Source organism: Oncorhynchus kisutch, linkage group LG1 (assembly GCF_002021735.2).
Source record: "Oncorhynchus kisutch isolate 150728-3 linkage group LG1, Okis_V2, whole genome shotgun sequence".
NCBI classification, from domain to species: domain Eukaryota; kingdom Metazoa; phylum Chordata; class Actinopteri; order Salmoniformes; family Salmonidae; genus Oncorhynchus; species Oncorhynchus kisutch.
The window spans coordinates 41,931,439-41,952,894 of NC_034174.2; the positions used below are offsets into that span (position 1 = coordinate 41,931,439).

General features: G+C 42.8%; 1 protein-coding gene and 1 long non-coding RNA gene across 4 annotated transcripts; one reads left to right on the top strand and one right to left on the bottom strand.

Annotated features, from left to right (window-relative positions):
- The first annotated feature begins 367 nt into the window (after positions 1-367).
- On the top strand, positions 368-17,100 carry LOC109893516 (POZ-, AT hook-, and zinc finger-containing protein 1-like). 2 transcript variants are annotated; one of them, XM_020486774.2, is made up of 4 exons: positions 368-2,027; positions 2,209-2,272; positions 3,401-3,572; positions 13,776-17,100. In XM_020486774.2, the coding sequence occupies exons 1-4, from the start codon at positions 808-810 to the stop codon at positions 14,294-14,296; spliced, it is 1,977 nt and encodes a 658-aa protein (XP_020342363.1). In that variant the 5' UTR covers positions 368-807; the 3' UTR covers positions 14,297-17,100. The 2 variants fall into 2 exon arrangements, with proteins under 2 accessions (XP_020342363.1, XP_031680722.1); XM_031824862.1 differs by lacking the exon at positions 13,776-17,100 and adding an exon at positions 5,078-6,601.
- On the bottom strand, positions 14,213-20,015 carry LOC109893548 (uncharacterized). Of its 2 annotated transcripts, XR_004210007.1 has the most exons (4): positions 19,974-20,015; positions 19,640-19,789; positions 19,288-19,370; positions 14,213-14,321 (listed from the first exon to the last, which is right to left on the bottom strand). It is a non-coding gene; the product is annotated as an uncharacterized LOC109893548 (long non-coding RNA). The 2 variants fall into 2 exon arrangements; XR_002255771.2 differs by lacking the exon at positions 19,974-20,015 and having other exon boundaries at positions 19,640-19,967.
- Between the last annotated feature and the right edge of the window lie 1,441 nt (positions 20,016-21,456).

A 21,456-nucleotide genomic window follows, 5' to 3' on the forward strand; every position in this document is an offset into this window, starting at 1 on the left:
GGAAGCACACTTGTTTTTTTTTTTTGGGGGGGGGGGGATCTTATTGAATGTCATGGTGGTTTACCTTTCTGCTTTTGGGGTGGCAACTGACGATAAACATGGAATTTTACATTTCAAATGGTGTTTCGGTTCTCGTAATTTCTTTGCCTTACTGTCATGAGCTGGTTATTTGCATATGCGAGTAGCGCCTTTTCAAATTGGGCAATTCTCCAAAGGCATCTGCAATGTGTGAATGGCAGCAAGCCATATACATGTGTTATAGACTAATGTGTAGTGTCAGAATTGGATGGGTCATAAAAAAATATTGCCGCATCAAAGTTATGATTGGAGTCGTCTATAGTTCAACTTTATTTTTTTGTTATATTCTAACATGCGCACGGTCGCACCCTTTTTTTGTTCTGAAAGCTAGACGGTCAGCCTTTTCTCAGCGGCGGCTGGGGGAGGGGGCTTGTTGGAGAAAAAAAAGATGAAGGGAGAAACCAGGAAGAGGAATATTATGAATGTATTTGACAACTTCAAACCAACCTCTTGTCGGCTAAATGGCTGTAGTATCAGAATAATACATTTTACATGAGACACACACTTTGTCGAGTATCTAAAAGCGACGTGGAAATATAGAACGATTACCCCCATTTGAAACGAAAAAGGTTAAAGTTCACAGGAAGCTGGGGGTCTGCCATTTTTCCCTGCTAACATTTTAGATGCTAAACAGGGAAGGGTGGTCGTCGTGTTTTTTATTTAATTTACTCGGACTATTGAGCTTTATACACTATTTGTTTCGCCACCCCTAGTCGCTAACCTAAATTGATGTTGAATGAATTCGGCATGGAGAGAATAGCGGAGCAGTCGTGGAATTCTTCATACACCTATCAGGTGAGCAATCATAGCGCGGAGATGCTACACAACCTCAACATTCAGAGGAAAGATGGAGGCAGGTTTTGCGATGTGATCTTGCGCGTTGGCGAAGAGAGCTTCCCTGCCCACAAGGCGGTACTGGCGGCGTGCAGCGAGTACTTCGAGTCCGTTTTTGGTTGTCAACCGGAGGGCGACGGGGAGGCAAAAGAACTCGAGATGCATACGATAAGCCCCAAAGTTTTTAAAGACATTTTGGACTTTGTCTACACCTCTAGGATTGTGGTACGATTGGAATGTTTCCCCGAGTTGATGACAGCTGCTAAGTTTCTGTTAATGCGTTCTGTCATCGAGATATGCCAAGAAGTAATAAAACAGTCCAATGTACAAATCCTTATACCACCCTCTCGAGGAGGCGACGTCAGTTTGTTCCGTGCCACGGGGGGCTCTGAATTGGGTTTCAAATTAGCGGTAGACATGTCAAATGGGAATGGCTTGTTGGAAAATAGCAACAATGGGCACACACATAATGTGGACGGAAGTCATGCCAATGACACTCTTGTTTCGGATAGCAGCCCCCAGTCCACTATTCCAGTTCTGCAGCCCGTGTCTCCATCAGAGAAGACGGGCAACCCGTTCCAAGAAGAGGGATCTCCGGGTTCTAAGAGAGGCAGGGGACGACCAAAGAAAGCGACAGCCATAGAGCATATACATTATAACCACAGCACCTCTGACGTTAAAGACATTGAGCAGCTATTTCCTTGTGGAATATGTGGCAAAGCATTTACAGAGGCTGTGCGGTTGAGAAATCACGAAGCGCAGCATGGAGCGTCCAGCCATGGCGCGAGTAGCGGAGGCGGCCCTACCTTGATAACGCACTCTGGTCAGCCCGGTCTGTTGGAGAATGGCATGCCCTTGCATGGAACAGTAGATATCAGCCGTAAACGAGAGAGGACGAGACGTCACGTTGGCTGTGACATTTGTGGAAAGGTATTCCGGGATGTCTACCACCTGAACCGACACAAATTGTCTCATTCCGGGGAAAAGCCATATGCGTGCCATGTCTGTGGCCTGCGATTCAAGCGCAAGGATAGGATGTCATACCATGTGCGGTCACACGATGGATCTGTGGGCAAACCTTACGTCTGTCAAAGCTGTGGAAAGGGGTTTTCAAGGTGAGCTATGGACAGTTATTATGGTAGACCTACATTACCATCACTACTTCCAGGGTCATTCCCTATTCTATTCTAAGCATTCTGTGTTCCGAGGGAAAATATAGACAAATGGTCTTCCTACTCAGAATCATTCTTGTACTGTCTGCATCTGTCTCAACATGCCTATGTTTGTTTTATTCAGGCCAGACCATCTTAATGGACACATCAAGCAGGTTCACACAACAGAGAGACCCCATAAGTGTCAGGTGAGACAATAGTAACAACTGGATTCTCTTAGGAGAGTTGATGTGGATGCAATATTTGTCACAATGAATGAACAACACTTTAAATCAGTCAGTGTGGTATTTGTTTTAATGATTGAATATGGTTACTCAATGACAACACAAACTAATATAATAGTTTGTTTAAAACGTTTACGTGCTTTGCAAAATAAACAATTTCTCTAATAATGGACACATCTGAAATTAGGCTACCTGATGGGACTGAAATAAATGGCGAGAATCGCCAATCAAAATAAACATTCTACCAACATACCATGTTATTTTTGCAAAGACTATTTGATTCTGAGTTGAGACATACAAAGTTTTTATGTGTGACCTTTTTTTAAGATGCTTACTTTCAGTTTTGTTTTACTCACTTGACTAGGGAAAGGGGGATAACCTAGTCAGTTGTACAACTGAATGCCTTCAACTGAAATGGGTCTTCCACATTTAACCCTACCCCTCTGAAACAGATAGGTGCGGGGGGCTGCCTTAAATCTACATCATTTACAAAATAGCCTCTAACACTCTACTCAGAAAATTGGATGTTATCTATCACAGTGCCATACGTTTTGTCACCAAAGCCCCATATACTACCCACCACTGCTACCTGTATGCCCTCGTTAGCTGGCCCTCGCTTCATATTTGTCGCCAAGCCCACAGATACATAAAAGCTATTTCTTTGTTTCCCGTTCTTAAGTTTAGTTTTTTTTCATCTTTTACTTTCGGTTTTCTACACCAGCATCAAACAGCTGAAAGTACTATATTTTGGTTTATGGAAAATATATTTCACAGTGGTTTAGATACTACCGTGACTCTCTACACAATACTTGCATGTTTTGTCACATAAACAAAAAACGAGGACTGAATTTTGGCAACCAGGAAATGGCAGAGCGATTTTTGCATAGTGCATCTTTAAAATAAGCAGAGTAAAGTGTTTATGGCTATTGCCATATTCGGCCTACTGCCATAATCAGTTAAATATGGAATTATTTGGTTGCATGTAAACATACTCATTCTTGTCGATTAGAATATGGTTGACGGTAAATGAATACTGTTTCTGTAGGTAACGTATGAGGGCATGCTCTTTACCTGCATTTTCCTCCTCTTCAGATTTGTAATGCCTCCTTTGCTACGAGAGATCGTCTGCGGTCCCACCTGGCTTGCCACGAGGACAAGATCCCGTGCCAGGTATGTGGGAAGTACCTCCGGGCTGCGTACATGACCGACCACCTCAAGAAACACAGTGAAGGACCTCACAACTACTGTAGCATATGCAACAAAGGTAACCTCAGGCCTAGTGTGCAGCATCATCTCCTCATACATGTCAGGAGAATTAGGATGGCAGCTTCCTTCTATAACTGTGTCTTCTTGTTTCTTAAATTTGTATGTTTTTTGTTGTTGTTGTTAACCTGCCTTTCTTCCAGAATGGTATTTCGATCTTGCCACAAGGATGATCTACCAATATTTTTACTATTCAAATCTAATAATGTAAGTAACTACCTCAGCTGGTGCAAAGAACTTGGGTTGCTTTCTACATGTGTGACCTGCAAGGTAGTACATACAGTGGGGTCTGAAATAATTTACACCAGCAAAAATGAGTGTATAAAATAAATAATTAAAATAGTGAGCTGTATTGTACGGGCCCAAAAAAATGAAATTATTTTATACTAAAACAATTGCTGAAAGAAAGAGATTTTGTTTAACAAGTAATATGTTTTTTTTTCTCAAAGGTAGGGGTAGAATTGACACCCCTGTTTTCAAAACCTCACCTCAGCCTTTTTCTAAAATGTTTTATGAGTTGGAGAACACATTGGGAGGGATCTTAGATCATTCCTCCATACAGAATCCTTCCAGATCCTTGGTATCCGTCATCTGCACTTATGGACTGCCCACTTCAATTCAAACCACAGCTTTTCAATGGGTTTCACATCCATAGACTTGAGATGGCCATTGTAAAATGCATATTTTGTGGCCAATTAACTATTTTCTTTGTGGATTTTCATATGATCCACTTGCGGCCAAGTTTCAGCCTCCTGCCAGAAACAACTAGGTTTTGTTTAAAATGTCCTGGAACTGGGTAAAGTTCATGATGCCGTTGACCTTAACAAGCGCCCCTGGACCAGTGGAAGCAAAATATCCCCTTAACATGAAAGATCCACCACCATGTTTTACAGTTCGTATGGGGTTCTCTTTGAGCAATTGAATGTATAAAATAATATAATTTCCCAATTTTTTGGCGCATACAATATAGCTCAGTGATTTAAATTATGGTGCCGGTGCCGTTTGTCTTTAGACCTATGGTCTGAAATTTTGCCCCAAAATACTGTATTGGGCTTATTTTGTCTTCATTTACCTTGCTTCTTTTGTCTTGAGTTACCTGGCTAGAGATGGTGTCATTCTTGTGGTAAGCCTAATAGCTTAGATAAGAGAGAACAGTGGTTGCATATTTTTTTATTCTTGCTTGAGGTTACCCTTCCTTTTGCAGGTTCACATTCTCCCTTGCCTTCTGAAGTTAGATGCGCTTCATATTTATTTTTGAGGGGTTGTTACATCATCCAAAAGCTCAGCTCAGTTCACCAAAATCATATTATTATCCCTGGTACCAGCTCTTATGCTTGTCTGCATGAAAATATAAAACAGTTTCACGAAAGGTGGACGTGGGAACAAGTTTTTGTTGTTGTCCCACAGTCATCTTTAGGTACATGACAACAGGGAGCATCCATTCTCTCCCAGCTGGATGTGTAGTGCCACTGCCCTTTTGTTCTGTGTTCTTCTCCTGGTCTCCAGGTTTCTCCACTGCATCCTACCTTAAGGTGCACGTAAAAACGCACCACGGCTCGCCATTGCTCCCCGCTACCGCCCCAGCACACGGTGCCTTCCCCGAGCCGCAGAACCACGGTGGTGCCCTCTACCACACGGGACGCCAGTGCGCAGTGGAAGGCAAGCAGCCGCCCACCCTGCTCCGCTCCACCTTGCCATATGTCTCTTTATTGCTTTGTATGGATCATAATCTGCTCTGCTGCTGCTTGTGGGGAAAACCTGCTCTGTCTGTCTTTTTAAAGCCTGACCAAAAACACAAGCATACACAAACACATACGCACATAAAATATATAGGCATGCTTGTCTATGCCTGTGCAGTAATGCTAACACCAAAGGATCTATCCGCTCTCTGCGCCTCCATCAGCTAACGGTAGGGACACTGTCTTCAGAAGAAGCGCCATACTTACAAAGCTGGCTGAAATAGCTGTCCTGGCTGATATTGTGTATAGGGTCGTTCTGCATTAATGCACTTTCTGACTGCACCTCATTTGATTTGAACTAAACCTTCAAAACATGTTTGCCCATGGTAGACATCCATGTCGTCATCACTGAAAAAGTAAAACGTTTGAGTTTGATATGATTTGAAAGTGTACAAACATGGTTGTTAAACAGTTTGTGCCATTTTCTTTTAACCTTTTAATGTCAATTATCAAAAAAATGCGTAAACATATGTTGTAACTTAGATTAGAGGTCTTCTTTGTTCCAAAATGTTGGACCCAGACCTGAGAACAATCAGACTCGAACATGAATGGACCGGACAACAGCCAGACCTAGACTCTACCCGTACCCTAACGGGTTTGGATTTAGACTAGACCCGAGTGACAAAAAAAAGTATGTTTATCAGCCATGTTGCTCTTCCGGTTAACTAATAGGTCTTTATATGTTGGCTAGGCCTTCTATAAGTTAATAAATTCACCTTATTAGCATAAAATAAATATGCTATAGAAGGGATGGGCAACTTTTTAATGGGGGTGGTGGGCACAAAACAAATCTGCAAATATCATTAGGGGTCACAGTGGCTGGCAGGTCTGCATAACCACATCCATACCTACACAGAGCTGGCCCTAGCCTCTTGAAAGTGGAGAGAAAATTGAAGTTTTAGAGTTAGTTTCCTGAAATTCTACTAAATGTTCTATGGGGCGAGGAGAAAATGTTGCACTTTTAAACCAAGTTTGTTCTAATTCTACATTTAAGCGGAGAGACGATTTAGCATTTATTTGATCTAATTTCATTCAATTCTACTTATTTTGCCATGGGACAAAAAATAATACATTGAAGTTTATAGCTCATTTTCTGCAATTCTACACATTTTGCCATAGGGTAAGATAAATGTTAGCAGTTTTTAATATGATATCTGAGTGAGGGTAACTAACAAAATCAATGGGGGTCCCCCCGGTCGGTAATCGACCATGATTACTCCACGTTGCACCTTGTGTATTCTACTATACTAACTCTCAACAGTAAGATCCCGACTGAGTTCCTCCCCCCAAAATATATATATATACATACATATTTAGTACCAGTCAAAAGTTTGGACACACCTTCTCTTTTCATGTTTTTTCTTAATTTTTTACTTTTTTCTACATTGTAGAATAATAGTCAAGACACTATGAAATAACACCTATGGAATCATGTAGTAAACAAAAGTGTTAAACAAATCCAAGTATATTTTATTTAAGGAGCCACCCTTTGCCTTGATGACAGCTTTGCACACTCTTGGCATTCTCTCAACCAGCTTCATGAGGAATTATTTTCCAATAGTCTTGAAGGAGTTCCCACATATTCTGAGCACTTGTTGGCTGCTTTTCCTTCATTCTGCGGTCAAACTAAAATATATTTTGGTATGTTTAGCACTTTTTTGAATACTCCATGATTCCGTATGTGTTATTTCATAGTTTTGACGTATTCACTATTATTCTACAATGTAGAAAATAGTATAAAGAAAGAAAAACCCTTCAATGAGTAGACATGCCCAAACATTTGACTTGTACTGTATATATGTACAATATGTATATCACCTGTAGTTATATAGACCCAATGACAATGAAACAGGACCTGATCTGGACCCAAGGGAATAGTTCGAATTTTGGACCTGGACCCGCTCAGGTCTCGGGTATTCGGTTCAGGTTGACCCGTGAAGACCTCAAGCTTAGGCCCTATTTTACATCACCTGAGGTGTTTGTTGTGCCCGTCATCGGTTGAGACACGCATACTCTTGAATACAGGGTGGGTGTCATTTCGATCATAGAAATGTAATTCATAGAATGGATCTATCCCTTCAGACCACTGCAATTTATCTGGTACACCATTGAAACATTAACTTCCAATTACTACAGAATGATGGTGGCTGGTCCACCCACTGTCAAATAGCAATTTGAATGTCTATTCTATTATGCATATTTCTAGTTCAATAGGTTTCCTATGGAATATTGACAGTATAATTTAAAAGAGTGTATATTCCCACTCAATACGACATTGTCTGATTTCCATCTTTGTGGTTCCATTTGAGAAAGTTGACATTTCAATTGTATTCACATTTTAGTACATTTATCAGCCAAAACATGACACCCAGCCTGTATGCTGTGTCTCAACGATGGTGAGCACAACGCAAACATTTTAAATAGGGTGCCCTTCTGCATGACTTTATGGCGAAGAGAGGGTGAGGAAAGTGAGAAGTTGAATGGGGAACTTCACGTTTAGATTTTTTTAGATCATGTGAATTAATCTTTTAATAAGGATAACTTTGCTCAATGGGTTAGAATTTGTATAGGCCTATTTCTTGAAGTGAAAAGATTGCTAATCAAAGTGAAAGGAACATTTTAAATTGTAGCCTTTGGTGTCTTTTTTAATGGGTCACTGCCCCCCAGTGGTACATTTTTGGACACTGCAGTATCTACAACGAAGAAGTGTATGTATGCCACCCCATTTTCCAAATCAAGGCTCAGACATATAGACTGTTAAGCCTAATAGCCTTAGTGCCACACCCATCTCTGTCTGTTCAGCATGGCAATGTGAACGCTGTTTGTCGCTTGCTGTCATCTCCATCGCCTTGTGGCCATTGGTCAAACAATGCACTAATGTTGTTGCATGTCTATTGAGTCGTACTGTGCAATGTTCCTCTGGATTCAATGGAGCTTTTTTCAACTATATTATTGCCATGGCAACCAGCAGCAGCCTATGGATTTTGCTGTACAGTACGTCTGACTCCGAGAGAGAGCCAAAGCAGTGTGGAGAGAAGTTTAGATGTGGCGCAAAAACAGTTTTTTTGGTTGTAGAAAAGGGCTTCCTAGTGATTACATATCTCCAATCTAAAATCAATGAAAAAATGTGACAGAATGCCAGAATTTAAAATCTATTGACCAACTGCTTTTATTTAGAATGAATAACTGTAGAATGCCATTGTAGTGTGACTCTGATCATGACAGTTTTAATAGCATCTTCATTCAACACCATTGCTCAACTCTTTTGGCCTGATTGGCATGAGATGAGGGGCCTGTGCTGCAGACAGAACCCCGTTCGAGAGGAGTGAGTAGTAGGGTTAAAGCGACGTGGAGGAGCTGATAAGAGTATGGATTGAAGAATGGGAGAATGCTTCATGAAGATAAAAATATATATTTTATAAAGGAAATAGAAAGAAATAGCATAAAGAATAGCTGTAAACTTCCTAAAGGAAAAAGTTTTTTGACAGAATAAATACTATTGCAACCATTCAATTCTCTAGAACAGACTAGCAGTCTGCTGGCTTGGCAAGTAATACAGGAAAAAGTTTCATTCCACTGGACAAAGTAAAACTACTAAGTGAAAGACTTCATGAGGTCTGGATAACATTCGGACTACGTTGACTGTATGGTTTCCGCTGGCCTTGTCTGTTGTCTCTGCTGTCCCCACTCTACTTTCTGTTGGTGGCCTGGTGTTTGTCTGTCGGTGGTGTAGACCTGTGCACCAGTCGCCGGCTACTGGTCACCTTTCAAGAGGCAGAGGGTCACTGCTTTCTCCCCCAGCCCGGCCCTCCCTTCCTGGGCCTGCAGCCCGAGCTGCTACTGGGGAAACCAGGGCCTGGGGGGGCTCCGTATTTCTGGGAATGCTCTGCCGGCCCGCCTGGGTTCCAACCCCTCCACGGGCCTCTGCCAGGTCAGTACGGGCCAGCCGGAGGGTGGGGGCTGGGCCGTGCCTGGGCGCTAACAAGGCCCACTGATTGGACGGGTAACAAGGGTTCCACTGTAAAGGGTTGGTTGGATGAGGAGATTCCACCCTTTATGGGTGTATGGGTATAAAGGGTCAAGGAAATTTGGTTGACGGGATGCATGAGTAAGTTTTCCTGGAAATAAGCGCTAGAAGTTAGCTGATGTGGAGACATGAGATGTCGCAGGAGTAGTTCCGATGTGGTTTTGGTATCGTGAAAAAAACTGATACAATAGACTATTTCAGGGATGGGCAACTGGTGACCCCCCCCCTTTTGTAGGCCCTTTTTTTAGGTACTCACTCGGGGACTCAACTTACTGTTGAGTTAGAATAATAGAATACACACGGTGCAATTTCAAAATTTGGTTTTGCATCAGCAGTTTCTCTTATGTCAGTCACTGACAGTCACTCAATTAACCCATGTCAGCAAACATTTTTTGGATTGTTAAATTACTCTAGCCAGCGATCTAAACTTGAAGTAATCATGGTCGAATTACCGACCGGGGATGCCCCATATATTTTATTTTAGTCTCTCACTGAGATATCATAGAAAAAACTGCAAACATTTAACTCCACCCTATGGCAAAATGTGTAGAACTGCAGGAAATCCACTGTAAAACTTGTCATTTATTTATCTGCCCCATGGCAAAATGAGTAGAATTACATTCAATTTGTTAAAAATGGCAGCATTTTCTCTACGCCCCATGGCAGAAATGTGTAGAATTGCAGGAAATTAACTCTAAAAGTGAATTTGTTTCTCTCAACTGTCAAGAGGGGGGGCTGCTAAAAATGTTTTGCTCGCAAATTTCACTTAGGGCCACCAAAAGGCTAGGGCCGGCTATGACTGCATGTGTGGGTATGGATGTGGATACGCAGACCCGCGAACCACTGCTGCTCCCTTATAATGAGTTCAGTTTTTTTGTGGCTCACACCCCCATCAAAGTTGCCTAAACCTGGCCTTTTTCATATCAGATATTCTGGGCTGATATTGTACAATCAGAGCTAAAATAATCTGCCATGGCTTGCTACCAACCAACACTTGTTTCCCGGTGAAAATCTCAAGTGTAAGGAAAAGCCAACAAAGCAGTTGTGTAGAATAGTGTTTTTTTGCCTGAAACTCACAAGGAAGAAACATACTTTTTGCTCTCAATGAAAGCATATTATCTATTGGATAAAGGAATGAAACTGCGGAATGTTTGTTTACAACATAATCTGAACAAATATGCCCTCTGTTCCTATAAGTATATTATTCGCTAACGTTCAGTCCCTGGAAAATAAAGTAGACGAACTCAGGTTGAGGAGTTCCTTCGAGAGAATAATGGCTCTCTCTCCAAATATGTTGTTCTTGTCCATTCAGCCAGCGGGGTTCTCCATCCATTGTGAGGACAGGAAGAAAGAACTCTCCGGGAAAAATAAAGTTGCAGGGGTTTGTTTCATGATTAATGATTCATGATGTGATTGTGGTAATTGGTGGACTATGTGCAAACTGGAAACCGCATATCATAAGTCTGCATTTATTGTAGTTGGGGATTTAATAAAGGAAATTTGAGGAAAACGCTACTCAAATTCTATCAACACATCTGCTGTGCTAGATGCCCAACACAGACCCTGGATTATTGCTACTCTCCCTTCCGGGACTGCCCTCCCCCACCCTCCCTTCGGCAAATCAGATCATGCCTCTTTTCTGTTCCTTCCCACCTATAGGCAGAAACCTAAACAGGAAGCTCCCATGATAAGGACTGTTCAACGTTGGTCTGACCAATCGGAATCTATGCTTTAAGATTGTTTTGATCACGGGGACTGGGAAATGTTCTGGGTCGTCTCTGAAAATAGTATCGACGTATACACTGACTCTGTGACTGAGTTCATCATGGAGTGCATAGAGGATGTGTTTCCCACTGTGACGATATAGAACTTATCCAAACCAAAAACAATGGATAGATGGCTGCATTCACGCAAAACTGAAATCCGGAACCACTGCATTTAACCATGGTAAGATGTCTGGGAACATAAACGTCTACAAACAGACCAGGTACGACCTCTGTAAGGCAATCAAGAGGCAAAATGATAGTACAGGGACAAAGTGGAGTCGCAATTCAATGGCTCAGACACGAAACATATGTGGCAGAGACTCCAGACAATCACAAATTACAAAGGGAAAACCAGCCATGTCGCCGACACCTCGTTCCCTGATGAGCTAAAGACTTTCTTTGCCCGCTTCGATGAAAACAACATTGAGACGCGGGCCCACAACACTCACGAGGACTGTGTTCTCTCGTTCTCCATGGCCGACTTAAGTCTTTTAAACATGTTAAATGTGCAATATGCAGAAATCGATCCACCTTCCTGGTTGTAAAAATTCTAATAGTTTGCCTAATTTCAGTTTGTGACAAAACAAGCAATGCATAGTGTAGAGAGTCATTGTACTATCTAAACTACTAAGACATATCTTTTCAATAACCAAAAATTATGTATTTTCAGCCGATTTGAAGCTGGTGTACTAAACCGAAAGTAAAAGATAAAAAACTAAACTTAAGAACGGGAAGCATAGAAATAGCGCCCACAGAGCATGTGCAGACCAGCTGGCTGGAGTCTTTACGGACATATTCAATCTCTCCATATTCCTGTCTGTTGTCCCCACTTGCTTTAAGATGTCCATTGTTCCTGTACCCAATAAAGCGAAGGTAACTGAACTAAATGACTTTCTCCCTGAGGCACTCACTTCTGTCGTGATGAAGTGCTTTGAGAGGCAAGTTAAGGACCATATCACCTCCACCTTACACAACACCTTAGACCCAGTACAATTCACATATTGCCCCAACAAATCCAAGGACAATGCATTCGCCATTGCCTTATCCCACCTCTACAAGACTAATTCCTATGTAAGAATGCTGTTCATCGGCTACAGCTCAGCTTTCAACACCATAGTGCCCTCCAAGCTCATCACTAAGTTCAGGGCCCTGGGTCTGAATCCCTCCCTGTGCAACTGAGTCCTGGACTTCCTGACGAGCCGACCCCAAGTGGCAATAACACCTCTGCCACCCTGAACCTCAACACGGGGCCCCACAGGGGTGCGTTCTCCGCCCCCTCCTGTACTCCCTGTTCACCCATGACTGCCATGACTGCCATGGCCATGCAAGTCTCCAACTCAATCAAATTAGCTGATGACACGACAGTGGTAGGTCTGATTACCAACAACAATAAGACAGCCTACAGGGAAGAGGTGAGAGCCCTGGGGGAGTGGTGCCAGGAAAATAACCTCTCCCTCAACGTCAACAAAATGAAGGAGCTGATCGTGGACTACAGGAGACCGCAGAGATAGCACGCCCCCATACACATCGATGGGGCCGCAGTGGAGAGAGTCAAAAGCTTCAAGTTTCCCGGTGTACACTTCACTGACCACCTGAAATGGTCCCTTCACACAGACAGCGTGGTGAACAAGGTGTAACAGCACTTCTTCAACCTCAGGAGGCTGATGAAAGTCAACTGAGACCCTCACAAACGTATACAGATGCACCATTGAAGCATCCTGTCGGGCTGTATCACCGCCCGGTATGGCAATTGCACAGTCCCCAACTGCAGGGCTCTCTAGACAGTGGTGCGGTCAGCCCAACTTTTCACCGGGAGCACACTGCCTGCCTTCCAGGACATCTAAAGCACCCGGTGTCTAAGGAAGGCCAAGAAAATCGTCAATGACCTCAGCCACCCGATCCACGTCCTGCTACCATCTAGAAAGAGGTATAGGTGTATCAAAGCTGGGACTGAGAGACTGATATAAGCTGTTTCTCTCCAGGCCATCAGACTGTTGAACAGTCGTCACTAGCCGGCCTCCGCCCAGTACCCTGCCCTGAACCTTAGTCACTATTCTAGCTGGCTACCACCCAGTACTCTACCCTGCACCTTAGAGACTGCTGCCTTGGTCACTTTTTAATAATGTTTACATACTGTTTTACCCACTTTATATGTAGATAGTGTATTCTAGTCATGGCTCAGCCTATATAACTCATTTTTTTGTAGTTATGTGTATATTTCTTTTATTATTATTGCTAGGTATTACTGCACAGTTGGAGTTAGAAACACAAGCATTTGGCTGCGGTAACATCTACAAATCTATGTATGTGACCAATAAACTTTGATTTGATATGAATGACCACCATGTCTTCTAAGAATTGCAGTACAATTCTACTTAAAAGCAATACTATAAGAATACTGCAGATGGGAGTAGATGGTTAGTACACAAAGCATTAAACTGTCCCGTTCATGTTGCAGGTGATGGTGGTGAAGAGCAGTGCTGCCTCGAGGTCTCGCCAGATTTTGTGTTGTGCGCATGGCCTAATTTTCATGTTTTTCTTTCTCCCCTTCCCCTGCTTCCTGACTCTCCCTGTGACCTTCCCCTCTCCCCAACCCACTCTGTACTCTCCCCATCCCACCAACCATTCCAACTCCCACCTCCTGTCTCTCTCCCCCTTTGTCTTTACCTCAGACGGGCAAGAGAATGCCGGGAAATGTCCCCATCAGGGAGAATCTGAGGGAGACGAGCCGTCTTTCAGGGAGCTGCCCAATGGCGACGAGATGAAATCTCCGCATAAGTCTGAGGGGGAGGAGCTTGGGTCTCCGACACCATTCGCCTGCAACGGAGCCTCTGCTGGTACCGGGACAGTGCCGGGGTCGCCACCAGGTGGCGCTAAAGCCAAGACCAGCCAGGACTCTCCAGAGAAAAAGTTCCCCTGCAGCGAGTGCACCCAGACCTTCCGAACAAAGTCCTACCTCAACAAGCACGTCAACAGAGTGCATCATCATGGGGTCCAGAAGAGTCTGGTGGTGGGTGCAGGGTCGGGGTCAGGTCTGGGGGAGCTGGGTCCTTCGCTGGGCTCGCCCTTCTCCCCACAACAGAACATGTCTCTGCTGGAGTCGTTTGGCTTCCAGATTGTCCAGTCTGCCTTTGCCTCGTCGCTGGTGGACTCTGAGGCAGGGCATAGTGGGATGGACCTGGGGGGGAAGTGACCCGTACGCCCTAGGTCTGTTCAGCCTATCAGATGGAAGGGAATGATGTTGTCTTTAGACTACTTTGCTGTTCATTGCATCATCTCTCACTGTTGTTGTTTATCACCTTCTGTTACCTTTCTGTATCATGGACCTCGCTATTACTATCAATATAAATGTTCCATTTCATAGCAATATATAAAATGTACATAAACGTGAATCATTTGAACATTAATCAACTTCAAACGCTTTTTTGAATCTGCTGTCTGTCTTTGAAGTCTACCGTCAGTCATGTTTTTGTCTTTATCGTGTTTGTATTGTTTATGACATGACCATCCACTTATGATCCATTACCAAACACATGCACATATAAGAAACATATATTAGTCAATGCTGTTATTGTTGTTATGTCTGGTCCAGGGTTTTCTTTCAACCAAAATGGGGCGTGGGCTGGGCGTGGAGTCCCGATTGGGCACCGAGAGAAAATTTCCTGCAATTTCACCAAGCTAATTTCTTGCAGTTCCATACATTTTATCATGGCGCTGGGGGGGGGGGGATTTCCTGCGATTGTACACACTTTACCATGGCTTATGCGCATTCTTATGCTAGCTGAGTGACTCAAACATTAAAACAAAGTCAATGGGGGGACATTTTTTTTTTTTACATTTTAGTTTCTCCCCGACTGTAGTTTTAAAAATGTTGATCCAAAGAGGATCTGTTTGAAAAATAAATATGCCTAGGTCCATTATCTTTTCAACATACGTTATATCTGGTTTTAGCCGTTTACACTGAAAACGTTTTCACTGTTTGGATTTAGGCGGCCCGGCCAAGACTTTTCTATGCAGAAAAAACCCTGAGGTCCTAGTCATATTGGTAATCTGTGGGTTAGTACATATGTTGACTGGGCCATTTTGAAATGCTTTGTTTATCTACATGGTTTTCACAGCTGCAGTGACGCCTTCTAACCCAAGGTTCCCCCTTACTTCAGACAGAGCCTCTGATGGGAAGAGGCTGCAGATGGACATCTAGTCCAACTCCGAATATAAAGGAAAGGGAGATACCTAATCAGTTGTACGACCGAATGCATTCAACTGAATATAATCAGTCAATTCTACCAGTTTCTGCAGGGCAAGAATATAACCTTATGCCTCAGTATGGCTGTTACATTTGATAATGTTGTATTCTCTTATTATGACATTTTAAAGAACCGATGTATTTGTTAGTCACATACTTGTGAAATCAGTTCTGGATATTCAACAGGGACCAAGTTCAGGTTTGACTATTAGAAATCGTGAGAAATGTAGAATATATATTTTATTAACTTATTGATTGCCCTGTCCGTGTTGTGCACAAAGTTGTTTTATTTTTACTTTTTTATAAATCAACGTTTGAGATGTCGATGTGCTGTGCTGATTTTACTCTTTAAGTTATGCTAGAGACGGGAGGCCTACTAGGGAGCGACAAAAAGAGTATGTATGCTGAAATATCTGTGTGTGTGTGTGCGTGCGTGTTTGGTGCTCTGATATGTGTGCTTTTGTCCTCAGAATGTAATCAACCAGAAGGCTTTTGATCTTTAATTTGTTTCAGATAATTTTGCTCTATTACTTTCAGTACATTCCTGCTTTTATTTATAGTTATATTGTGATTGTAATGAGTCTATATAACATTCATATATATGTATATATGAAATGCGTATATATGTGATCAAACCTAATGATTGATTTTAATAGTTTGTCAATTAATGGGGATCCTGCGGGAAAGAGGTGTGTAGGTTTTGGTGGTGGTGGTTTGATTTGAAAGGTTTTCCTCACAGTGCACACCCATGGTCTGCTGTGTACTGTTCTGGATATAAATGTTTTTTGGGGGTGTGGATGGTGACGGAGGTTTCGCTGTTCACTGAAGACCTGGGTTCAAAAAGTACTCGAAAAGCATTTGCTTAAGTCTGGCTGGAGTGACTGATGGGTGGGTTTGCACTTTTGGGACTCTTCTATTGTGCCAGGCAAGCTAAATCAAATACTATTTGAACCCAGGCCTGGTTCACGGCTCTGTTACCTGGCTCTGGTAGTGTACACTACCAGTTTAGTGATAGGACCCATGGCTTTGATCAATCAGTCTGTTTAGGTCATATTAAGCTCTTTTTATATCCCCACTAAATAGTGATGCTTTTCACACAGCGAATGGAGTACAAAATCATTTATAAAGGCCTGTTTTGTGTTATTTATTGGATAAGTGAGAGACGATGCTGTTTAGAAATATGCCCTTATATAATTGGTGGTTGTGGCAACACTTGGGATCGCCCATACATGCTAATCAAATCATCTGGTGGTATTGTTTTATTTATCTCATCTGTTTGGTACTTCAATTTATAGATGTTTTGATTGATTGCTTGGATACTTACCTTTGCTGTTTTCTTGTCTTATTCTGTTGGTCTGTTGCAAAGTGCCTTCCCAATACTGATTGTGCACGGCAGTGGATTTGAAACGCGAGATTTAAAAAAAGGACCTTTCTCTTGAAATGGTAAATCATGCGCAGATTGACTTGCAATGACACTTTTGTACGCATAAAAACATGCACACACAGAAGATGTACATTTGTATATGAATGTTACCTTGGTATTTTATCTCTGTACTCTGCAAGATTGTTGAACTTAAAAAAAATATATAAAAAAATTGGAGTTACATGTTTTGTTATAAAACCTTTGGACATATTTCAATATAAGCATACTTTTCTATAGATGTCTGTTTTTGTACACTGTTTTTGAGTCTGTCATCTCTGTCTAATTGATACAGAGATGGGGATTCAATAAAGATGTATCTGAAACTGTTCCTGAGTGTGTTATCTTTGTTGTGTTTATTATTGTGCTTAAGTTTAGGATGAGTTGACTTAGATTTTCTCTTGAGCATGACGCATCACGGGTCACTTTAGCCACGCCACTATGACTGGATTCAAACTTTTCATGAGGCCATAAGTAGAAAATAAAGATGTCACTGTGCAGAATAGATTATGAAATGTTCTGCCCCTGAACAAGGCAGTTAACCCATTGTTCCTGGGCCGTCGTTGTAAATAAGAATTTGTTCTTAACTGACTTGCCTAAAATAAAGGTCCTGAATAAAACATGGTAGCATAAACGCTACATCATTGATGACAAACACAATTTAGTCTAATATATATATATATATATATATGTGTGTGTATATACTGAACAAAAAATAAACGCAACATGTAAAGTGTTGGTCCCATGTTTCATGAGCTGAAATAAAAGATCCCAGAAATGTTGAATATGCACAAAAAGCGTATTTCTCTCAAATGTTGTGCACAAATGTGTTTAGTGAGCGTTAGTGATCGTTTATCCTTTGCCAAGATAATCCATCCACCAGACAGGTGTGGTATATCAAGAAGCTGATTAAACAGCATGGTCATTACACAGGTGCACCTTGTGCTGGGGACAATAAAAGGCAATTTTGTCACACAACACAATGCCACAGATATCTCAAATTTTAAGGGAGCATGCAATTGGTATGCTGACTCCTGGAATGTCTACCAGAGTATTTGTCTGAGGAGTATTTATATCTGTAATAAAGTACTTTTGTGAGGGAAAACTCATTCTTGGCTGGGCCTGGCTCCCAAGTAGGTGGGCCTATGCCCTCCCAATCCCACGCATGGCTGCGCCCCTGCTCATGAGAATTCCATAAATTTGTGCCTAGTTAAACTTCAATGGACTGATTTCCCTATATGAACTGTAGCTTAGTATAATCATTGAAATTGTTGAATGTTGCGTTTCGATTTTTGTTCAGTATATATTTCTACTCACTTCCAGACAACCAATCTGCATAGACATCGGCTCCAAAGTGGTGACATTTAGGTGTTGAAAAGGAAAGACAGTCATGACATTTCTTGCCCAGCAACATTGTTTTGATGGGTTATTTTGTTTTCAGTGTCATATCATTGGGGCTCATGGTATAGATTTAGTCAGTTGACTGTCAAATGAAAACAGAGGGCCCAAATGTAGTGTCTTGTTGGTTAATCAATGGTAATATACAATTTTAATCGGCACTAAGTTATATCAAGTAGTCCTTACTTAAACACATTTTTTGACAGTTTCCCGGACAAAAGATAAGGGTACAGACAGACAGTAGGACCTCAGAGATATGCAACTGTCAAGAATGGCAGTCTTTTTGATCACTGAAATGTTTGCAACTTTGCGGTTCTGTGTGTATGTTGACTTGGAGCAGCATTTGACCACTACGTAGCTCACTCGACTCCCAATACTAAGATCTGGAATCGTACACACCACTTAGCCTACAGCTGTAGACTTGTGAAAATAAGACATGCATAATACATAAGAAATGATGTACTCACAAGGTCCTAGTCCATAAATACAGATGACAAAGAAGATGAGGGTGATGTTAACATAGGGAAACCATGAGTACAGGTCCTCTCTGCTATATGACCTATGGTATAGTACTTATGTAACAGTATAGACTTTACTTCCGTCCCCTCGCCCCGACCTGGGCGCGAACCAGGGACGCTCTGCACACGTCAACAGTCACCCTCGAAGCATCGTTACCCATCGCTCCACAAAAGCTGCAGCCCTTGCAGAGCAAGGGGAACCACTACTTCAAGGTCTCAGAGCAAGTGACGTCACCGATTGAAACGCCACTAGCGCGCACCAACGCTAACTAGCTAGCCATTTCACATCGGCTACACTCACCCCCGTTTTGACCTCCTCCTTTTTCCACAGCAACCAGTGATCTGGGTCACGGCACCAATGTAACAGTATAGACTTTACGTCCGTCCCCTCGCCCCGACCTGGGCGCGAACCAGGGACGCTCTGCACACGTCAACAGTCACCCTCGAAGCATCGTTACCCATCGCTCCACAAAAGCCACGGCCCTTGCAGAGCAAGGGGAACCACTACTTCAAGGTCTCAGAGCAGGTGACGTCACCGATTGAAACGCCAATAGCGCGCACCACCGCTAACTAGCTAGCCATTTCACATCGGCTACACTTACACAGAGAGTGATGGTGATGAGATCTGTTGTTCTGATGCCAATGGACAGGTAATGCATCTCGTCCTCTGCTACTCCAGCTTCACCTAAGATGTCGAAAGTGTAGAAATAAATCTATAGAACATATTTTGGGTCATTTTGGGTAATTGTGGAGACGATGAGATGAAAAGAGAAAGGTAGAGCAAGCGAGGGCTCCTATTTGGAGCTGTTTAATTCTGAAAAGGGAAGGGAATGGAACAGCTCTTCACTTTACAGAATAACCTAATCAGGGAAAAATAAAGTATTGACATACTTGTAACTAATGGTAAATGCAGTAAAGTTGCAGTAAAGGTAGATACGGTTAAAACAGACTCACTGCGTTATTACTACAAAACTGAATATCGGCACAAGGGATGACCAGAGCCAGCAGTTGCCACCTGACATAGCGAGAAGTCAGCACGTTGTCTTAACCTTCGGGCCCTGCATGCCTCTCCTTCCCCATGTCATCCATCTACAGGTCATCCTCCTGTAGATGACAGATACATACACATAAATCATATTTTATACAACAGAAGCATCATATACACGCCTCACCTCACCATATCAGATGATATGATGTGTACTGATATATGTTATATATCCACTGGGATTCTCTGCCTCTAACCCTATTACAGGGGCTGAGTCACTGGCTTACTGGGGCTCTTTCATACCGTCCCTGGGAGGGGTGCGTCACTTGAGTGGGTTGAGTCACTGATGTGATCTTCCTGTCTGGGTTGGCGCCCCCCCTCCTTGGGTTGTGCCATGGCGGAGATCTTTGTGGGCTATACTCGGCCTTGTCTCAGGATGGTAAGTTGGTGGTTGAAGATATCCCTCTAGTGGTGTGCTTTGGCAAAGTGGGTGGTGTTATATCCTTCCTGTTTGGCCCTGTCCGGGGGTGTCCTCGGATGGGGCAACAGTGTCTCCTGACCCCTCCTGTCTCAGCCTCCAGTATTTATGCTGCAGTAGTTCATGTGTCGGGGGGCTAGGGTCAGTTTGTTATATCTGGAGTACTTCTCCTGTCCTATTCGGTGTCCTGTGTAAATTTAAGTGTGCTCTCTCTAATTCTCTCTTTCTTTCTCTCTCTCGGAGGACCTGAGCCCTAGGACCATGCCTCAGGACTACCTGACATGATGACTCCTTGCTGTCCCCAGTCCACCTGGCCGTGCTGCTGCTCCAGTTTCAACTGTTCTGCCTTATTATTATTGGACCATGCTGGTCATTTATGAACATTTGAACATCTTGGCCATGTTCTGTTATAATCTCCACCAGGCACAGCCAGAAGAGGACTGGCCACCCCACGTAGCCTGGTTCCTCTCTAGGTTTCTTCCTAGGTTTTGGCCTTTCTAGGGAGTTTTTCCTAGCCACCATGCTTCTACACCTGCATTGCTTGCTGTTTGGGGTTTTAGGCTGGGTTTCTGTACAGCACTTTGAGATATCAGCTGATGTACGAAGGGCTATATAAATCAATTTGATTTGATTTGATTTGATGATATAGCCCTGGACTGAGCGCATACTCGCTCTCTCCTTCCCCATTTCATCCATCTCCATCTGCAGGTCATCTTCCTGCCACAGCCAGTGCAGGGCTATTAAACACACACACACACACAAAGATTCATAATTTGTTGATCAATCAAAGCAATAGAAAACTTACTCTCTCTGATTGCCTTAAAATACTTGATTATCTAAAATCAAGTAATTAAATGATAAATACAACAAGAACATGACAAGCCCTCCCCCCTCCCTGTGATGTGTTTGACTGTAATGTAATGTTATAGACCATGCCTGGACTGGACGTATACCTTTTCTGCATCCCTCAGTGTCTCCCTTGTCGATGTATAGGTAGCGGGGAGCCTCAGGGTAAAAGAGAAAGGTCACAAACTGGAGGATGGCAGGGAGGCCACCAAGGGCCATGAGCCAGGGCCACATGATGTACCCATCAGATGTATGTACCCATCATGATGATGTACCCATCAGCTCCCTGCAGAGAGAGAGAGACAGTGAGAGAGAGAGTGGGAGAGAGGGTGAGCTAGTGTGTGTGTGTGTGCGTGCACGTGTGCGTGCGTGACTATTTCAACCACACTGTGTCTTCCTTCCATCCTAATTCTATGTTTGATACTTGAACATCAACCTCCAAATTTGCTAAAATTCTCCTAT

Coding starts and splice junctions, on each gene's coding strand:
- LOC109893516 (XM_020486774.2), top strand. CDS start 808: ATGTTGAATGAATTCGGCATGGAGAGAATAGCGGAGCAGTCGTGGAAT. Junction 2,273..3,400: donor AGAGACCCCATAAGTGTCAG/GTGAGACAATAG, acceptor CCTCCTCTTCAG/ATTTGTAATGCCTCCTTTGC. Junction 3,573..13,775: donor CTGTAGCATATGCAACAAAG/GTAACCTCAGGC, acceptor TCTTTACCTCAG/ACGGGCAAGAGAATGCCGGG.